Raw genomic sequence first — 21,269 nt, forward strand, 5'->3', positions numbered from 1 at the left:
CCTAAGTCTCACATCCATTTGAACAAGTCCTAGATCTGATATCAGATCCTAATCTTATTTTTCTTTCCACAGGTAAAAAGATCTACCAGGTGATGGGGGTTCCATTTGAATTTCCCCCATTGTTGAGTGATTCAGTGACACCTGAAAAAATGTTCAGAGTAAGACAATAATCCTGATGGAAAACTGCCCTGGAAGCTTAATATGGGATTAGTCCTTTACTAACACATTTGATGATATTGATCTTAATATTTTATAAAATGCTGCAAGTTTTTTAAGATTAGGTATGATTAGGGGATTTAAAAAGAATGTGGAAACCACCCAGCTGCTTCTCAGAACATGTAATTTGTTCAGCCTTACATTTTAGACAGAATGGCATGATTAGATTGATGTTTCCTAACTAAAGACTTTGGTCTATGTGTGGTAAATGTACCTTTGATGGCCTGTGGACTCAAAACAATGTTCAGGTATGGTGTTCAGACTTTAGGCTAAAGCTCACTTCTACCATATGTAGCACAGGCACACATCCTTTGAATTGACTAAAATGCTTTTTTGGGACATCTAAGACATTGTTTTTTCATTCACTCACAGGATGGGTCAAACTTTGCACTCAGTTTGTACGAAAGCATACATGTTGCAAATAGGAATTTCCAGTTTGTAATTCTGGCTTCTGCTTTTCCTCTTCAAAAATGTGTGTCAGCACATCCTGAAGGACAGCCCAGCTGTGAACTGAGCTTTCATGTCTTCTTCCCACTTAGACAGATGCTGAGGGCTGCAACAAGATCCCATTCTCTCTTCCTGAGAGACAGAGGAGAGAGACAACCTCAGTGAGAACTGGCTGATAAACCTCCTGTAGGTTTGGTTCAGATGATATATGCTGGTTGTGCAGAATGGGTATTAGTGCACATTTAGGATTAATTTGATTCATTTATTCATCAGCCTTGAAAATGTTCAAATAAGAAACATAGCTTTCAAATCCTGGGAGTTTTATTTAAAAGCCATCCACGTGAGCATTTCAGGGTCACTTAATAGAGAGTTGACACAACTGACACGTGAGCATACCACTGTACCCCTTTTAAAATTCACAAGCACAGAATATGAATAAAAATGCAGCATGCAACTTCTAATAAGAGTGCAATATTCCAATACCAATGATAAAACACAACACATGTAGACACAGTGTAGTAATGGAGTAAACTTTTTCAATAAAACATATGAGCCCATTATGAAAAATAAACAGACTGTTAAGACCGGCAGAATGGAAAGCATGATGGCATCCTCTGAACACAAGTGTACTGCAGTGAAAGAGCAGAGAGAAAACAGATAATATCTCCAGCTGTCTAAAATGGCTTCCTTTCCTATTTCATTTTCATATTATGGCCTCACTGGGTATTTGCTAAACATGTAAAGGCGAAAAAAACCCACTTCTATCAGTTAAGGATAATGTTACAAGAGGAAGTCACTTGACTCCTGATGCGATGCATTCCAGTTTATGAAGTCTAGTGCACTGCACCGAGACAAAGGCATAGAGGCAGCCATTCAACCTGATTACAGTGATAACATTGGTTTTGGCACTTAGGGATTGGAGGTAAGATAAACAAAGTGGCAATAGGAAGTGCTGGATAGGTAAGAAGTCAGACTGGGAGAAAGAGCCGGGAGTTTTGTGTTCAGAAACGGGCACGGATTCTGTCCAATGGATCTGACTCCCACATCTTTGGATCCCAGGCCTGGAACCAGCCAGTGAAAGTTGGAGGCTCTGCTCCCTGTTTGATGGTGGTGATGGGAAGTCCCCTGCGACCAGACGGATCTGAGTCTACGTACTCTTTTGCTGCATGAGGAGAAGTAGATAGAGGAGGGGATAGATAGAGAGACAGAGACAGGAGACGTAGTGAGAACATGTAAAAATCTGACCTTCTAATTTTGCAGACAACAGACTGAATAAAATTTAAACGTACATTAATTGATTTTTTGCCCATTTGGTTGAAAACAAAACACTGACATATACCATCTTGTAAAGCTCATATGGGGAACATATGGAAAATAGTTGTCCATTTACACATCAAGCAGATACACAAAAACATTATCATTAATTTGGAGTTGTGTCTTTGGCCACCTGCAAGTCTGATATTTACTCTGTTTTTTGCTCTAACTCCTGAACAAAATCTCTGGCTCTTAAGCTGCTAAATGTTCCACTATGTTCTCAAGGTGGTCGCTAACTGCGTCTGTATGTTGTTTGGTGCTGTTCAGGTAGTATTAATACCTTACAGTGCAGCTAAGGAGGAGCTGGTGAGAATAATGAGAGGGAAACAAAGCAGTTAGGTTGTTTAAGGTTGTTGAAGTTAAAGGCCGTAAAACTAAACGATTAAACACAAAGGGGCGCCACAGAGTGGAGGGAGACTGCAGAGTCAGGTGATAATTTTATGCAGGTTCATTACAATAAGCAACACCTTTCACATTATACAGTCATTTTCCTCCCTTGGTAGTATCAAATATTGATTAATGCATGTTGTGTCTGCATATTCATCTGCTCAAAATGAAAAAGATTAATACTGCCCTATGACTTAAATTAAGGACAGGTGATTTAATTTGTAAATAAACTATGTTTAACACAATGCATCAGAGAATATATTTCATATCATACATACAATCATGCCATAATATAAAGCGGGCCTTACAGATCTAAATAGTATGCTTTTTTTCTGAATTCCCCTCATCAATAGATTGTTGTGTTAAAACCTGAGGTGGACAATAATCTGCCCTGGAAGCTTAATTTGGGATTAGTCCTCTACTAACAGACCTGCAGTAACATCCATCAACAGTGACACTCCATGCTACAGTGTGAAAAGATGATTTAACTGCACTTTTCATTCCTGAGGAACAGTGGTAGTGCATGTTAATGGTGACAGTGGACAGGTTCCTCAGAGCAGCAAATAATGAAGTTTGACTATAATATATTTTTACTGTGAAGTGAATTTGTGTAACCAAACACATGTTTATTGTCATCCTGTTTAGGATGCAGAATTCCTTTAATGTCTTTTACTTAACCTAAACCCAACCACTATGCATCTGTATAATCTGGGTGATATATTCTTTTTCTTCCTTTATGGTTTAAGTGTAACCAACCTATTTTGGGAGCTCCAGTCCTTTCCTCTGCATTTGCCTCATTTCCAATCCAAAGGAAGATCTACAGAGAGGAGAAACACATTAACAGTCAGTCAGAGAGTCAGAGAGTTTTATTAGTAGCTTGTAAAAACCTAAACTCAGGGTTCATCTTACCTGGTCCCAGGTATCCAGGATCATGACGTCATCAGTGGCCAGATCTGACTGAGTGAAGTCTCCTGGTACTTCTTCAACCTGAGAGACAGAGCAGCAGAGGACAACTCAGACTGACTGTGTGTAGGTTTGTGGGTACTTGCATCTCGGCATTTGTGTTGCACTGCATTAACTTGGTATTACTCTAATGACATTTCCCTAATGACATCTGTTACTGCACACGTAAGCCCTGACAAGAAAAACAAATCCTACTCTGTCACTTACAATGAGTCTTCCGGTCTTGTTGGAGCAGCCGAACAGACGTGGGGCTTTGACCATGTTCTGCAGACTCTTGGAGGTCTGGTAATCCTTCTTGCCGCCAAGAGCAGACCAGAAATCAGCTGGAAGGGAAGAAAACACAACAGTCGTTAGTCCCAAGTAGTTTGTCCCATTTTTGGTGTTTTGTTTGTCTGAACAGGAACTAAATCACATCCTCTTTTTTCAAGTCTGATCAAAATCAGGGTAGAAATTCAGCAGTTACGCCATATCAGGGCAATTATTGTTAGAAAAGCTAGATCTGCATGATGGAAAATACAGCATGGCGCAATCTCACATGGCTGCGTAGCAGTCAGGGCCCCTTGTTTTAACCTTTTGAATTCCAGTACGTTCATTCTGATAATCAGTGCAGTTTAAACTACACAACAGGAACAAGATGTTTTTAATCCTCAGAGTTAAGTCAAAATTAGACCAATGACTTAGTGTAAGTAATTTACATATAACCTTGGTTTGAAATTACTGCACAGCCATTAGGCTAATGAGCATAATGTTTACACAGAGTGATGATGAATATTCCCTCCATAACTGTCAAGAGACCAGCATTATCTACGATATCACTGAAAATATCATCATGCAGATGAATAAAGGAAAAGCCATCCTGACTGACTGTCCCTCAGTTTCTTTTAGTGGAGGATAAGTATTGAGTAGCAACCTTGCTGAGCCAATAATTCGATCTTTCTCGCGTTGTGTTAAATACTGTATAATGTAATGGTCCTTAGAAGACACCCACCTGGCTCTTTGCCCTCTGACACTTGGCTGGCATTGCCACCCAGGAAGCCCACCACATGTTTGGCAGCTTCCATCTCCTCATCGCTGGCGCCCACGCCCCGCCACACAAACAAGGCGCTCGGGGTTTTCAACACAAACACATCGTTGGTGTTCAGATTGGAGGCAGAGGCCTCGACCTGAGGAGACACGCGCAGCCAGGTGAGAAGTGGGAATCAGACGTCTCTCTTACACCATGTCGAGCTACTGCGGGACATGTGAGTGCAGCTCACCTCTACAGCCCGGGTGGCACGGGAAGAGCTCTGTCGGATGTGGAAGAGACGAGTGCTGCTGGTCTGCGACTGTCCACCTTTGCGTGACGTTCCTCCGCTGTGGATGATCATGGGTTTGCCCTGGAACAGGCTCATCAGGTGGGGAGGCTCCTGACCCTGAGTCACTCTCACCTGTGGAGGAAGCCATTAAGAAACTTGAAACAACATGAAGGTCAGTGACTTTTATCACTACTTTAATAATCCTATAATAATAATAGAACATAAATGAATATGTAAATAAATGATGCAGAGAAGGATACAGTGTTTGGATTCTACCTCCATTTCTCAGTATGGATCAGACCAATTTTTTTGAAGGTTTTAGCTCTTAACCACAAACTATGAATACCTTACATTTTTGAGAGCATTATTGAATATATTCTATACACTACCAGGCCAATTGATTTCCATTCATTTCATGACTCAATACAGTTTCAAGACTGAATGCCACAATTGACATTATGTTGTGCGTGTTAAGGTGTTTCAGTTTCAGTACAACATAAATTACAGTAACACTGCCCTCTGCTGGTTGTCTAGGGTTGTTTGTTTTTTCACGGCAGATTAGAGAAGTAAATACTGAGATTTAGTTTTGGTCAGCTGGGTGTAAACTTCTGTAATGAGCGGGATTAAGAGATCTGAGAAGCTGAACACTCATCACCATGAAGTGCATCTTCACTTTGTTTTTCCATTGTGCTGCATCAACAGGCAGTCAGAAACCTCTGAAAACATTGTGCTAGTTCAAATTCCTCTTATGTTTAATGGGCTAATTAATGAAAAGGTAAACATTATATGTTATAATTAATCTTGATACTTTGACACTTGACTGCAACTTCTTCCACAATCCCCTTCTTATATTCAGAGAACTCAGGCAACTGTACCATTGTCTATGCATGCCCACTCCTAGAAAGAAAAACATAACTACTTCCAACACTAACTGACCTGTTTTTTATTATTCCTTTAATACTCCTGAGTCACAGAAAGTCTGATGTTTACTTGTCAGATATTGTGGATTACTATGGGACTGTATAGACTTGCTTTGACACATGATAAAAAAGTGAGCAGTGTGTCGATATCAAGTGCTAACCTGAACCGGGGATCCTCCCATTGAGTCATCCAGCTTCACAGTGAGGAATGCTGAAGCTGCCAGTTCATCCTGTGTGCACTTCAGCCCCTGCCTGACACAGTGACACACACAGTCTGGGTGATTTTCAAGGTAATTTACGTGTGTGTAATGTGTGTGCTTACTGTACTGGGTGTGGTAATGTGTACAGGCAATGCCACTGTATGTATGTGTTTGTACAGATATTTTGTTTTACCCACCAGGTGTATATGATGTGTTGCTCCCGGCCCACTCTGTAGCTATACAGGATGAGGTAACAGTCTCCACCATAGAAATGACCGTAGGAGGAGGGATCCACAGGCACCTTTTCACCGTTCTCAACTCGCCAGATCTGAAAGCCCGAGCAGAACCGTTTTACACAACTCACCAATCGCACTGTTTGATCTGTGCCATGTTTTCACTTTTCTAACGCACTCCTACCTGGACTTTGCCCTTGCCGTCATCCACCATGCCGTGCTGAGCTGCCATGGCTTTATTGGAGTGCAGGGTGGACGCATCAAATGGCACCTGCTCCACTTTGGCTATGCGGCCAATGGTGTAGGCCTTACTGGGGCCTGTGGTCTGGTCCTTGTCCTTCCAGTCGCTGAAGAACTGCTTAAACATAGTTGTCTCAGCTCCAGCAGGAAGTACCTGGATCTGCAAAGGAAACAGGGACTTTAGCTTGATGGAATCTTCTTGTGTTTATTTTATTTATTTTTTTGTGTGACATTTTTTGCCCACCACTTTGTCTTTCTCTTAGTGTAAAGTTGGTGTAACATTTGCTGACAGAGTAGTTATGTACATGTGGGTTTTACCTGTGTCTTACTGGAGTATCCCTTGTCTTTGATGAACTGCTGACCTGCGGCCATGGCTGCTTTGCGCTCTGACATGTTGGCCTTGGGTCCTGGTTGAAGTAGGAGAACATGATGAGGCCATAATTCCATGTAATATGACTCAAGAGAGAACCGCTGTCATAAACTAGTTGGAAATATTAAAGCACAAAGGGGCACTATCGCACTATTAACTGGGCTGCTCCCACTGCATTTGTTTCACTGGGTATGTCGTATGACGCCACAAGGAGGCTCAAAAACGCCTCAGACTGATCTCAACATTGATAGGAATTACTGTAGAGATGGTCATTCTCACTATCCAGTACTAAAATGGAATCACAGTCAGAAATGAAAACTTTCAGACTGAATCAGAGGCAGAACAGCTGTTTTTCACATGTTTAGCTTGGAGGCACAACTAATTGTGAACACACATTTTCCAACTTGCCTCTTTCTAATTTGTGCAGAAAAAATAGCTGAGAACAGCGGGGGAAAACTAAAAGTTAGCGTTCTGAGTTTGTTCAACACTATTTTCTGCTGTGTCTGAGTCTGTGATGCTGTTGGCACCTTTCCAGACAAAGATGTTTTTGTCCACCCCGTTGTCCAGGATGTAGCACTCCTCAGGAGACAACATGGCCTGTTTGAAGGGACTGGATGGAGCCACAGACGACACCTTCATCGTGCCAGATGCATCAGAGATCTACAAAGCAGAGAAATAGCATGAGCTACTAGCTTGGTTCTGGAAGACGTTTGACTTTTGATTTATTTCTACAGTAAATTATTAAAGTTTAGCTTTTCCAATTTAAACCAGAACCACAAGAATGCAGCGCAGTCCTTTATGTGAATTATGAATTCAGTTTAATTCAGCACTTATGTTTCTCACCATATATAGGGCACCCTTCTTCCTGTTGGAGCTGTCCACCTTCTCATCATCAGGAGTACTGGGGGCAATGGTGGTTTTGGGCCCCAGAGCCTACACAACAACCAGAGGAATTAATTACTGTGTTCCTCTTTTTCTCATAATTATCACTTATGCTTCAAGATTAAATGGCATGTTTTTACACACAGACAAAGCAGGCAGGCTTGATTAATCTATAACACACCCTCCCTTCCTCTCTCTCTCTCATTAGGCCTCTCTGGCGTTTACCTTCCTCTCTAGTTGTAAAGGAAGTGTTTACAAAGCAGCATTGGCACAGAGTTGGCACATGAACAGCACGTTACAAAGGACAGCACTGTGCCCACCCGTTCCCACGCTGACTAACTCGCTGGCCATGAAATGCATCAATGACACTTATAGCTTCTGCTCACAAGAGAGATCATCTTTGGGGTGAAAACTTCAGTGCGTGATTGAGATTAATCAGGAGAGAGAGAGAAAATGAGGAGTGTGTGTGTATCACCTCTATGACTGCTGCTGGCTCCTCCCCCTCCTCCACCATGTGCAGCTTGGCTCTGCCATTTCTCTCATTATCTCTGATGTCGATGGCGACCTCAGAGGCCTTCAGCCTCTCGAAACGGTTACACTCACTGCCACACCACTGATAGACATCCTGCAGGAGAGGAAACGACAGCCAACATTAAAGTTACAGTCACTAAGATTTTAGTTCTCGATAATTCTGGTGACAATTACAGTTACTGGTGAAAAGAGCAGGCCAGAATTTAGGGGGCAGCAGACACTCCAGAGTAACTGGTGTATTGGTGCAGCCAATTAAATTTTGTTTGTTTTAACAAAGAAGAAAATCATTACTGGCTTACATGCTACTTCACTCACTGCAAATACCTCATGAATAGGCAGACAACTTGAATTCAGCAGAAAAATGGCGGACCCTGCCACTAAAAATCAAACCTACTATGTATAAAGTTAATTACGGTATTTGAAGACACTGAATTTCTATTCCTGAAAAAAAACAGTTTCAAAAATGTTGATTGGTATCACAAACATCCTAAGGTTTATAACTTTAAAAATCAAGTCATAAGTCTTCACTCTTTTGCAGAGAACACATTTATTACAGTGCAAATACAGGACAGTACAGTACATAAGCTATGACACATGCAAGTGTTACCAATATAAAGGATATGGAATAGATACCCAGCTAGACAGAAACACACTGTCTCTCATACACATAAAAAAGCAGGTCTCACCTTTCCCAGGTCAATAATGAAGCAGTCGCCCTTGTTGAAGCTGCCCCAGGACATGTCCACCTCTGTTGCTCTGATGGCCCTCCGACCCTTGATATGCAGCAGGCGCTTCACGTTTGTGTCATTGGTCACCACATGCTGAAAACCTGAGGCCACGCCCCCTTTCTGTGACAAAAAAAGAAATAATTCAGGTGATGTAAACTTTCCCAGTTTCATTTTAAGTGTCTACATGAGCACAAATAAGGGTAGAGAAAGTCACTCATTTTACATCATGTGCACAGTTTTATTTTGCAACCACGATATGCAGATCTACTAAGCAGTAACGAGTGCAATACAGAGAGGTTTGAATATATGGAGGATGAATGAATGAATGAGGAGAGGACGTATGAAGTCAGATGATTTGCATGGTTCGCACAGTGAGGGTGAAATGGGTTTTACACAGCACTGTAAAAAAAAGGACAAAAGGCTGTAAAATCTACTGCCAAATAATGAGATTAGCTTGCAATAAATCACAGCTGTGCAACCAATAAACCTTTTCAGTGGGAAAAATGAAACTAACATGATGCCTGCTTCTGGACAAAAGAAGGGGGATCATGTACCTTGGAGGCTGGATTGTCTCGCAGTGTGCCATCCTTGGTGAAGCCATTAAACAAAACAGGTATTTACAAGACATGCAAATAAAATACTGCAAATGAGCAACAGAGACTCTCTCTGCTGGACAAAAGACTGATGATGATGTTTGATGAGTATTCGACAAGAAACTAAAGGAAATATTGACCCTTCTCAGTTCATGAGAACAAAAACCAAGGGGAACTTTCTTTTTCTTAAAATGTCCATTGTGGGCTTAGAATTTACCCACAAAGACACAAAGTCTTGTTAGCATCTGGAGGAGTGGCTATTTAGACCTCAAAATGGAAACCACATTCATGCTGTTCGTCCTTGTGCCTTTCTCAAGAGAGAGGCAGTAAAATTTTCCATGGCAACAATGCAGGCACTGTTTATTCTAATGGAAGGACTGTGTCCTAACACTAGAGTTACCAAAACTATGAAGAGATAATGAGGTTTAGTTCTGTTTCTTGCTCTTTTTCTAAAGGGCTTTGTGTGAGTGTGTGTGGACTGCATTTCTGCACATGTGCAGAACAGTGTTTCCATCCTACAACTTTGCAAAAGCAGTAAACAAGTCTTTGGTCTAATTACATCCAGCTAAAGCCAAGAGGGGGGTTGGATGGTCTTTATGGAAATTAGAAACAGACGGCTGGTAAAAGTGGCTTGGCTCATGGCTTTCAAAATGTTGTCCTTTGAACAGGCTGGTTGACTGGGTTGCAGTCAGTCAGTCAGACACACCCTGGGATGTAAATAGCAAAAGGGGGATGTTGTGTTTCGTCTGAACTTCAGACTCACCAACTTAACTACATGGCAAAGTTCATGGATGCTGACAATCATTAAACCCTGTGTGTATATTTGGGTCAAAGAGAGTTCTGAGACAGATTTGTAAGTTTTTAGTCACCATAACTCTCACTGTTAATGCTGTAAAAAATTTAATAATTTAATTTTATATTTTATAATGTATAGGGTTGTTCCCTAACCATGTGGTCATTAATCTATTAATCTAGAAGGGTGATTTTTCCCTTCTAAAATATTTTCATTTAAATCATTTTAGACAACACTAAAGCAACACTAAGAGTCTCCAGCCTGTTGCTAGGGGCTCTGTGTGGTTGTAATTAGGCACAGCTGTGCCTTAATTAAATGGTAACATCAGCATGCTAACATGCTCACAATGACAATGCTAAGATACTGATGCTTGGCAGGTATAATACTAACTATGCTCACTATGTTAGTTCAGCGTGTTAGCAGCATGCTAACATCAGCTAATTAGCCCTAAACATTAAGTACAGTTGAGGCAGATGACAATCTCATTACTTTTGCAGGGAAATATTAAACAATGATGGTGCTAGATGAAAAGTTAAAGGTCATCAAAGTTATTACAGTTTATCCTGTGGGGAATATGAATGTGTGTATAAAATTTCAGAGCAATTGATCCAATAGTCGTTGAGACATTTACCTAAAAAACAAAAATGTCAATCTCATGATGGTGCTAAAGGACAAGTCGGGAAATGACTAAAGTCATTAGGTTTCATCCTCTGGGCACCATGAATGTTTGTATAAAAGCTTGTGCCAATCCATGCAGTAGTTGGACAGGTGAAACATTTGACCTTCTTGTGGTGCTATATGAAAAGTCAGGGGTTCACCAAAATCAATAAAATCCATCCAATAGTTGTTAAGATCACAATGGTTAAAGAAAAGTTTGTAATCATGAAATCACCTATAATCATCCTGCGACCCATTTGATTTATCTTGCGACCTGATGTGGGCTCCCGACCCTTATGTTGGCGACCACTGAAGTAGAGTACATACATACAGACAGTGACACCACTGGTCCAAATCTGTCTCTGCTGAACAACGTAGCTCACCTTATACTTGATGCCTGACTTGAAGTACCCCAGAAAAGTGTTGGATTCACAGTTCTGCACCTCCCTGTACTGCACCGGTCCACCACCCAGGAAGTCATCCAGCTGTGTGGCAAAGATGGCCGCTGATCCACTCTCATCCTGTGAACACTCGTCCCCTGCAGAGACAAGACATCTGTACTCAAGTAGCTGTTTTTGGACTGAAGCCTTTAATTGCTTCACATCGATTGCTCAAGGATCAAGTTTCTCACAAATGCATTAAGTTACTTTACATTAGCAAAGAAAACCGCAGCACTTTAGTTTCTGCTGTGACCTGAGGGGACCTCTGAGTCAGGACTGGAGTCTTTGAATCACATCAGCCACATCTGCTACAGAGACGCCTTGTATCCTGCTATTACTGTTAGATGGCACACAACATGGATAAAACTATTCCATAATTTTAAATGACTAAGGTTGATCCCAGACAGAGGGATTAATTATGCTCTGTTATTTCTGGTGTAACATCTTACAGATGTTTGCAGCAGCAGCAGAGAACTAAAAGGCCTGTCTGTCTACGTGTTGGCACAGGAGGAGAGCAGGCAGGGAGCAGTACAAACATGCAGGGACTGGTGCCTGTTTCTTGTGGCCTACAGGGGTATTCCATACATGAGTCATGCCGTGGTTTCGCTGAGGCCTCTGTTGTTACGTAACTGAAAATTTACGGAGTATAATAAAAGATTTTGCCTTCAATGTAGGATTTCAAGAAGTTAAAAGTAGCATGTCACTGTGTGCTCTGTTCAGCCCTAAACTGAGGGAGCTGTGTGGAGAGGAATTTTGCAAACTGGTATGACTTTCAGAGAAGAAAATTTCAGCGACTCATACAGCAGCAGATGTTTCAGCACTGAGATCAGACGCCTAATCTGATCTACTTTCACTTTAATGCCACATAAAGTTTCACTTACTCTCTCTACTTTCATACCTAAAGCTACATTAGTGTGTTTGTATGGGTCTAAGTATTAAAATGCACTGATGTTTAAACCCGTGAAAAGTACAGTATGTACATGCACAGTATAATATCAACTTTGGACACACTTAGTTACTTACTGATTACAATTCTGTACTTTCACCCACTTTGGCAGCCATTATTTTATTACCATTTAAATATTAGGGACTTACTCTGGTGAGCTCACATTAATCAAAAACTAAACAGAAACCTCAGGACATCACATAACCACAGAGAAAAATAAAACGTGGTGGCGGAACCATAAAATGACAACTAACAGTTTTACAACTGTAAAACTGTTAGTCTTCCTGTTTTGAAAACAGTGATGACAACATCTTTTTGATGTGAAGTGTGATAAAGAGGAAGATTTCAACAGCAAGAGACTCTGACACTGTTGAGTGTGTCCATGTTTTACCCAGCCACATGTGTATGTTGTATGACGGTGCTGCAGTGGTGAAAAGCAGCAGGTAGGCATCCCCGGTGTAGAAGTTGCCGTGCAGGGCCTTGGGAACCGGCTTCAGGTCCATGTTCTCAATGCGCCACACCTGCAGCCCCGGCTCCTTCCCCGCACCCACAAACTCTTTATGGGAAACCATGATGGCTCTGAGGGAACAGGAGGAGATGACAGGTGGTGAGAGGGAGGGAAAGAAATATGGAAATGCATACAAACAGGTCAGAGGGAGAGCTGGGGAGTGACGTTAATGTTTTAATTTTAAACCAAGCTAAGGACACAAAGTAAGACAGAAAAGACGCAGCAGACTAATTTGAGGAAGTTATTTTATGGCACCAACATCATGACATGTTTCCTGAGCACAAGATATTTCTGCAGAGTTGTGGGTAGCAGCTGAGAGAGACTAAACCCACAGCTAACAATAATATATGTTACCTAGACAGGAGGCCTCTCGCCATATTTGGGTGTTACCGTATGGTCTAAACCAGAGAAACGTGTTCTTAAACATCCAAATACACATCAACTGCTGTTGTCACATCTGCAGACTACTCCCATGAGGCAGTCATTGTCTCATCATTCTTTAAGTTAATTGTATCTGACATTAATTGTATGCTGTTGACAGCTGATCTGGGGAAATATTAAAGTTTTCACATAAACTGGAGGATTAAATCCAACATTTAATTCTTCTACTTCTTAGGCCTGTAAACCCCACTAAGTATTCTCAGGAATGTATCATCTCAAAGGATAAAACAAGGCTGATTTTAATTAAAAAACTTTGGAAGTTTGAGGATTTAAAGTTGCTTTGATATTTAGCCTCTTGCATCAGGTTCATGTCAAAGTCCAACTTTGTACCATTATCAGTTTAATCTTTGAATCATACCTGTGTACCTGTGTATAAACCAGATAATCACCACACACCTAGTTATCAACACAGCACGACGTGCATGACCTAATTTTCACTCAACTCATGTAAATTTATAGCTATGGTGAAAACAAATTGTGTCATTACTGTACTATCACTACAACTACATGAGCAGACAGCTACAATAAATTAACCCTGTGAGCAAACAGCAGCACAGTAAAACTCTTAATCACTACAGAACCTCACATTCAGAGTTTAATAAGGTTTGCTTTCAAATAAAAAATGATGAGAGAGAGTCTTTGCCCCACCAAGGTTGCCAGATTATACAGATTACCATTTGCCTCCGATTACACAAGAGCCAGATTACATGCTGCAGTGAGGCTGCTGTCGACTGCGATCACACACAGCCCTGAAAATGTCCTCTTCCTCACAAGAGCTTATATTGCTTACACTTTACCCTGTGATCCACAGACTATAACTATATCCTACACATGCTCATTGTGCACGGTGTATTATTTACAGCCAGATATTAAAAGATTACATCAGAGGTACTTCCTTACACAGCAAACAAGGGATAAAACAAACAGTCACCACCACCTGAAGGATCAGTGTTATTATTATTAAAGTGGAGTTTGTTCAGCTGGGTGATGAGTGAAGCCTCAGGTTTCAATGCAGAGAGAAAATACCCAGTGAACTTCCTGTAACAGGCTGATCAATACGCACTGCATTATGGACACACAAAAAAAAACCCTCAGACCACTTATGGACATTAAGTGTCTGGAGGCAGATGCACTGATGTGGCATAATACTGAGCATAATACTCCAGGTCTGTGGGGATCAGTGCAGAGATGTCTGCTGGGAAGAGCATCTTTAATGAAGTGACTTCTTGTAATCTACTCTGTAGTCTGCTATGCTGCTTCTCTTATTTATGTCATGTGAGAAGCGCATCTGTGAACAATAAAATTAAACCGAACAGACTCCAGGTTTCATTCCTACTGCTCTCATATGAAGTCATAATCACTCTTTGGACTACCCCATCTTTTTCCCCCCTGTTTTTTTCTCGAGCATTACATAACATCCAAACTACTACTTCCTATACTTCTACAACAGCTTTTGCGCTACGTTTCATTCTAAAGGAAGACAGAGTATTTCCCCATGCACAATAAACAATGCAGTTTGTTCCTATATTAAACCTACAGCGCAGTCCCGCAGTATAGTTCTGTTTTCTGTCCTTTCATTGGCTGTGGAGAAGTCCAGTGACTCAAAAAAAGCGAAATGAGCAGAGACTCTCCACATCTGGAAATAAAATCACTCAGAACTTTACTAAACTGGCCACATAGGCGTAAAAACGCATCAGTTCAAGTAGCAGACACGAGCTTTGCAACCTCGACCTAATAAATCCTGCACGGTTTTTAAAGGTTTGTCACATATATCAGTATCAAAGCACGGAAAAGTCGCTAAAGTGTGCATGCATGAGGAGTGGATGACGAGAACTCACAGTTTACAAGATGAATCGACCAGGAGAGAGAGAGAGAGAAGAGCAGAACCGCTGATGGAGGCTGTAGAAGTGGGAGTGAGCCGAGCGTGGAGCGTTTTTATGTTTTAATGTGTTGAGGAGAGGGGGGAGGAGGAGGAGGAGGAGGGAGTGTTCAGACTGTTCACGGGTCTGTCTGAGGAGGAGGGTGGGGGGGGGAGCACTGATTGGTCCACAGCAGCCGCAAAGATAGAGATGCTTCTGTCGGCCTGTGTGCAGCCACAGAGGATTTAATCTCACATGCATTTAAACCCAATCAGGAACCCATCTGTTTATTTGTTGTTTTTTTTTTTAAGTTTTCCTCTCTCGATGACTCTGCTCTTTCTTATGTGCAGATTATGAAGTGTTCAGGGAGGGAGGGACAAAGTTCATCCAGTCGTAGTTTCTTCGTGAACCAACAGCTTTCCTGTTTGTCTTCGGCTTAGAGGAATCGTGTGACTGAGAAAAATAACTGCGAGGAAGAGGTAACTCCCTCCCTCCCTCCCCTTCATTTCCTGGAGTTAGGTGCCAACCGGATTTAAATGGAAAATTATAGGAAGCAGTGACAGTAGCTGCATTGAAAAGTGATTTTTTAAAAGTTTCACTTAAGCTGAAACAAGTGTGTTTTAATTTTAAAAGAGATTTCAGGGATTTTCAAAAAAAAAACCTACCTCTGCAGACGTTAAACACCACAAACACCACCAAGAGAGGATGCAAAATATTGACTTTGACTAGGACTGCCTCATTACAGACACCAAACACATTATTTACTCCAGCTCTGCTCTACTGCCACACAGCTCATTAAACAGCAAATCCCAGTTCAAACCTGAAGGCATGCTCGCACAGGTCACACTCAGCCTCTACCGACTGTACTCTTTCTCTTTCTGCGTGTGTTTATTTATGCATGGACAGATTCCTCGCCTCTGCGGTGGTGAGTAACATGGCTGTTTATCCATAAATGTTTTGCACACAGAGATGACAATATGTATACATCCCTGCAGACACAGAGCCATACACAGGCTTCAGCATAAAGTCGTTGCTCAGTGTCACAGCAGGGACTTAAATAGTTTTGTTCACAGATGTTTCACAGCTTTAAATTTCACTTCACTTGAATTCAGGATGTCCTCTTGAGAATTAATCTCATAGAAAATAAACAGCTCCTCCTCTGTGTGTGAAGATAAAAATTGAGGCCTGAATTCAACTGTTGCTTACTTCTGCTATAATCTGATGGATACAGAAAACTATGATGGTACAGTGTGATGTGAATAAAAAAAAAAACATTGTGGCTAATGATGAGTAAAGCTTTCATAAGGAAGTGGGTTGGAATGATAAACTGTTCTCACACAATGTTTTGTCACAACAGTTTTGCAACACAATTGTAAAAAACCTCACTGAAGTTAATATTGTCCTCTGTGCAGTGTCAATTTGTCCATGATGCAGGCAGAACGAGCAGGGGCAGCTGTGGGACAGCAGTATGAATGTCCCACTGCGTGGAATTCATTATACAGTGTGACTTCAACAGCTGGTTATCAAGTAGTCACACATCACAACACAACACAAAAAACATGTGACATTTCCTCTTCAAATGTTCAAATCAGATTTGACTAAATGAGCTTGATAGTTTTGTAAAAAGAGGAAACACCTGTGCCACTGCCACGGCTCTGGGCTCTGGGGATGATAGATGATTTTATCAAATCTTATTGCTGACACTTTAAACACATAATTTACTTTTTTAAAAACCAATTCACTTTCCTCCATCCATCCATTTTTCATGTAAAACGTTTGCTATTCTTTCATAAGTATTGGTGCTACACTATCACTGAGCTCAGTTGTTTATCTGTGGGTGGTGGAACAACACTGGTGTCAGACTGGAGGTCAGATGAGTCTTATCATCAAACAGGATGTGACATGCAGGCCAAATGGCTGACTGCTGGAGCCCCATTGTGCCGTGCACTGACAGCTGACTGATGCACATCCTCAGTAACAATACAACCACCCCAAAATGGATTAGACTCTTATCATCATAGGCTTACACTGTGAGAGATGATGCTACCAAAGAGGGTTCACTGAGGGAAGTGAAGCAGAAATGTACCCCCAGCTTTTCAGTGAATAATCAGGATGATAAGTAAAATAATTTTTTATATTGTTACATGTTATTTTTTTTACATAGATGTAAAAACATTATAACCAACTTAATACACCTCTCTCTACAAAAATGGAAAGAGTAGTCCACCAGTTTAGCATTGTGCCTCTATTACATTGTCAAACTTGCGGCTGATAGTTTAAAAAAATCTTTTTTATTCTATGCATTTTCTCCTTTGTCTATACTTGTGTTAGCCATGATGCAGGCACCTGAAAACAGACTAGGATTTATGGAATTGTAGGAGGTCGTCTTGAAGCTGGAGCCAGCAGCTAGTTAGCTTAACTTAGCATAAAAACTGAAAACAGGGGGAAACAGTTAGCCCAGCTCAGGAGGCCACTGCACCCAGCAAAGAAATAGTCTGTTGTTAGTTATGTGTGTCAACTGAATGAAATGTGACATGTTAATTAGTTAGCTTTAGAGGTGCTGGTAGGCAGATTTTGTTGCTTTAGCCAGGCTAGCTGTATAAAATTTTGACTTGTTGAACTTGGATCAGCACAAAGACTGAAGTATTTGAGATTTCAAGATCTGAGTTCGTCACAAACTAGGGCCCTGTAACAAACCTAGCCATCTAAATGTGTCCATAGTACTGAGAATTGAAAACAGTCAGGCACCAAATGCTGACAGTGAAAATCTGGTCAGATTCACAATATTGTTTACTACAGACTAACTGCCAAGTTTAGCATCAGTGCAGAAGCTCCTTTTCTTTGTGGCAGTCAGACAGAGATGCAGCTCCAGCAGGTTTGACCACCCTCACTCTTGTCCCAGAAAGTGTCCACAGTGAAGACATGATAACTGGTTTGGGCACAGAGGGTCAATAAAGTCACACATGACACAGAACAGGAACTCAGAGGAGATTAAGAACTAACCACAGGCGTCAGTCTAACTAAACCTGCTCCAGACAGAGAAGCAAATGTGACCTTGAGCTGTCATTAAAAAAATGGTAACTAAGATACCCACTCCCACCCTTTCTGTACAACAGTTCAGTTTAACGAGGGAAAGGTCAGAAGCAGTGAGCTGTAGCGTGGTGATTGTGGAGTGCTGGAGGAGGAGATAACAATGACCTTTCAACAATGTTGACCATTAATGGTGGTTTTCCATCACGCTGACTCAAACCACACAGCTCCTTCTGGTGAAACAACACTGGGCTGACTCCTCCGCTCCATGAAGTCCATGCAAACTCAGCTTAAAAACAGTTTGACCAGTTTGTGCTTTGGATTCTTCTGTAGATCTCAGCACTGTCTCTTCAGGAGGAGTTGGCCTCTGGATTGTGGAGAATCATGCAGATTTCCATCTTGTCTTACAGTACTGAGAGTAAAATGTACAAAATGTCTAAACATAGCTGTGACCTGAGTTTGTTGAACACTGGAGGTAGAGTTACTTTACCCTGAAAAGACAAGCCCAGACTTATGGATTTTTCCAGGGAGGCCATGTCAAAATTATCACTAGTGCTCCTGGGTGTGTGGGCAGTCAGATAAGGATTGCACAGCTACTTGGTGACTGGTATAGAAAGGCATTTGTCACCTTAAAAGCTTTGAAGGAAGCGGTCATGGATGCAGATAACCTGCATTGTCCACCTGTTTGACCCCCTGCACAAATATATTGAAATAAATTAAACAAAACCTGATGTTATTCCACCTGACAGTGTTGTAAAAGCAGCTTTTGTTTTCTTGCCCTGTAACATTAACCCAGCAAAGCAGCACAACCCACAGAGCCAACATCCTTATGTTAGGATGAGCAAACAAGGATCTTATTGCTTTAATCATGGCATTATTATTTTATTGTTAGTTACACAGGTACATCAGCTGTGTGTCTTATTCAGTAAACTCGGTTGGCTTATGCATTGCCTGCTGTGGTTAAATTGTGTGCCAGGCAGCCTGTCAGTCCCCCGTAGCTCTGGTGTGTGCACACGAGTGTGGTTAACGTCTAACTGATTTAAGCCTGGCACAGACGCCCAGCCCTAGTTTCTAGCTTTGCAACTCTTCTCTTGATTGTTCTGCTTTGTGCAAAACATGCATACAACTTCTACAGTCAAACTCCCTCACATGATTTAGTGTTGGAAGATGATTTCAGATCCTTTACACTAAAGAAAAGTACTGCCACAATGAAAAAACATTTCATTACAAGTAAATATCCTGCATTTCAAATTTATGTAAAGGAATAGTTTGACATTTTGGAGAATATGTTTGGTTTTCTTAGATGGAAGACTGATATCACTGTTATGAGTTAGCTTAGCTTAGCACTTAGCCCTGGAAACAGAGTGAAACAGATCAACTGGACAAGATCACTGCTTAAGATGTTGTGAATAGTTTGTTTACCACATGTAAAAACTGAAGTATAAAAAGACAAATTGTAATTTTATGCTGACAATGTGCAGCTTTGATAGAAATGTATTTATTAGCATAACAGTCATTGTTCTATATAACAAGATATCAAGTAAATTATTGCTTTGCACAAAATACTAAACAATAAACCCAGAATTGGGATGTGCACAAGTATTTTATGAGCAGTTGCTGATGTGAGAGTATTTGTTGAGAGTGATTACCCACACCTTGTCATCCATTTCATAACCTGAGGCTGACTTCAACTGTCATCCAATAGTTCTAGTTTTCTTAGAAACCTGGAACCTCGTGGGTTTGTGATTCTTAGAAGTTGAGAGTTAAACTTCTTTTAAAGCCTTTCTTGGAACAGTTGTCTTTGTGTGTAAAATGCGCTTGGACCAAAGCACATCCACTTAACACATTCATTGAAATAATCTATGCAAACATTTGCGTGAATGTGGACTTTTTGTTTTCTCAGGACAATACACTTTTTTTTTTAACACACGTGTGTGCCATGCTGAGTCTAAATAATTAATTTGTAGTTACCTGTACACCATTTTGTACTCTGTGCAGTAAGGAGGAGTACTGACTGCCGAGCAAAACACTATTTATCATTTGGTTTTTAAAACTTTGTTTTCCCAACAAAACTCACCAATTTAAGACTTAGAATAAAAACACCAAAAGATATTACTGTGAACTGTGCTGGTTGAATTTCATATAAATCTAAATATATTATTTTGATAATTATCATAGAGGCATTAACATCAAAGTAGCATTTTGATGTAGCTGGTCGGCGTGGACCACATTTAACTGTAAGGTGACTTTATCTGTAAAGTAAAATCTGAATCTGGAAATATTTTAGTAGAATTTATAAGTAATTTTACTTTATTATCCTCCACCACTTGTGTACCCAGTCATTGTCAGCGAAGAGCGAAGTCAGAGGGAAACTTGGTTAAACACAGCAATCATCTGTCTGAAATTTCATCAGCTGTTCCCACACAACAGTGAGGAGTGCTATTTTTTGCTAAATATTATGTACACATAGATATAATGCAAACTGCTGTAGAGACATATTGTACTTAGGAAGTTCCACAGAGGAACTAGAGCCCAGCTACTTGACACGCAATATACCACTGACTGAACCACATCCTCTAGACTAAAACATGTTTTAACATCTAAAAACTCAACAAAAGAAAAAGAGAACAGAAAGACAGAAATGGTCCTAAAACTCCATATAATAGATCTAAATGAAAAGACTTAAAAACTGTCCGTCAAACATGTCAAAAAGTTTTCATTTGAGGCTGCCCACCCCACTAAATATGTGGTGGAGGTGGGTGTGAGGCCTGTGTGCTGTGAGTGCAGGACCAACAGGTTGGTTTACTGACATGACTGTAGGCTTTGTCTCCAATGACAACCTACACACACACAAAGAGAAAACCTTAAATAGCTAGTGGTGAGAAAGTGTAAATATGAATATCCCCCCTCGTGTGTGGGTAGACAGCCTACTGATGGTCTGTGTGCAAAACCAAACAATTTATATGACCTGCAACAAATGATTACACCTCAGAGCTGACCAGGTGGATTAAATAAAAAAAGAAAACACATCAAAAGTTGTACTGCTACTGTCATCTGGTCTAAGTAGTATTGTAGATTTTGAGAGAACATAGACTATACAACAGGCCCCTCCCCTCAAGGTTAGCACAAAAAATAGGAAGGGAAAAGTACATTGGAAAAAAATAAACAAAAATATGTGATAAAGATAGTCAGTGTTAAAAGAATAGTTTGTTCATTTTTCATTTTCTCTCTGGCAGCGGGTTAGATAAACTGAAGCCAGCAGCTGATTAGCATAGC

General features: G+C 40.8%; 1 protein-coding gene across 1 annotated transcript; it reads right to left on the reverse strand.

The window, feature by feature from the left end:
• Window positions 1-966: 966 nt before the first annotated feature.
• Window positions 967-15,087, reverse strand: scinlb (scinderin like b). Its single transcript, XM_018677133.2, has 17 exons — window positions 14,943-15,087; window positions 12,547-12,734; window positions 11,153-11,307; window positions 8,685-8,846; window positions 7,943-8,092; window positions 7,429-7,518; window positions 7,113-7,245; window positions 6,534-6,622; window positions 6,160-6,375; window positions 5,940-6,070; window positions 5,704-5,794; window positions 4,584-4,754; window positions 4,316-4,490; window positions 3,535-3,650; window positions 3,274-3,351; window positions 3,121-3,181; window positions 967-1,825 (listed from the first exon to the last, which is right to left on the reverse strand). The coding sequence occupies exons 2-17, from the start codon at window positions 12,725-12,727 to the stop codon at window positions 1,665-1,667; spliced, it is 2,160 nt and encodes a 719-aa protein (XP_018532649.1). The 5' UTR covers window positions 12,728-12,734; window positions 14,943-15,087; the 3' UTR covers window positions 967-1,664.
• Between the last annotated feature and the right edge of the window lie 6,182 nt (window positions 15,088-21,269).

This window comes from Lates calcarifer, linkage group LG4 (genome assembly GCF_001640805.2).
Source record: "Lates calcarifer isolate ASB-BC8 linkage group LG4, TLL_Latcal_v3, whole genome shotgun sequence".
NCBI classification, from domain to species: Eukaryota; Metazoa; Chordata; class Actinopteri; family Centropomidae; genus Lates; species Lates calcarifer.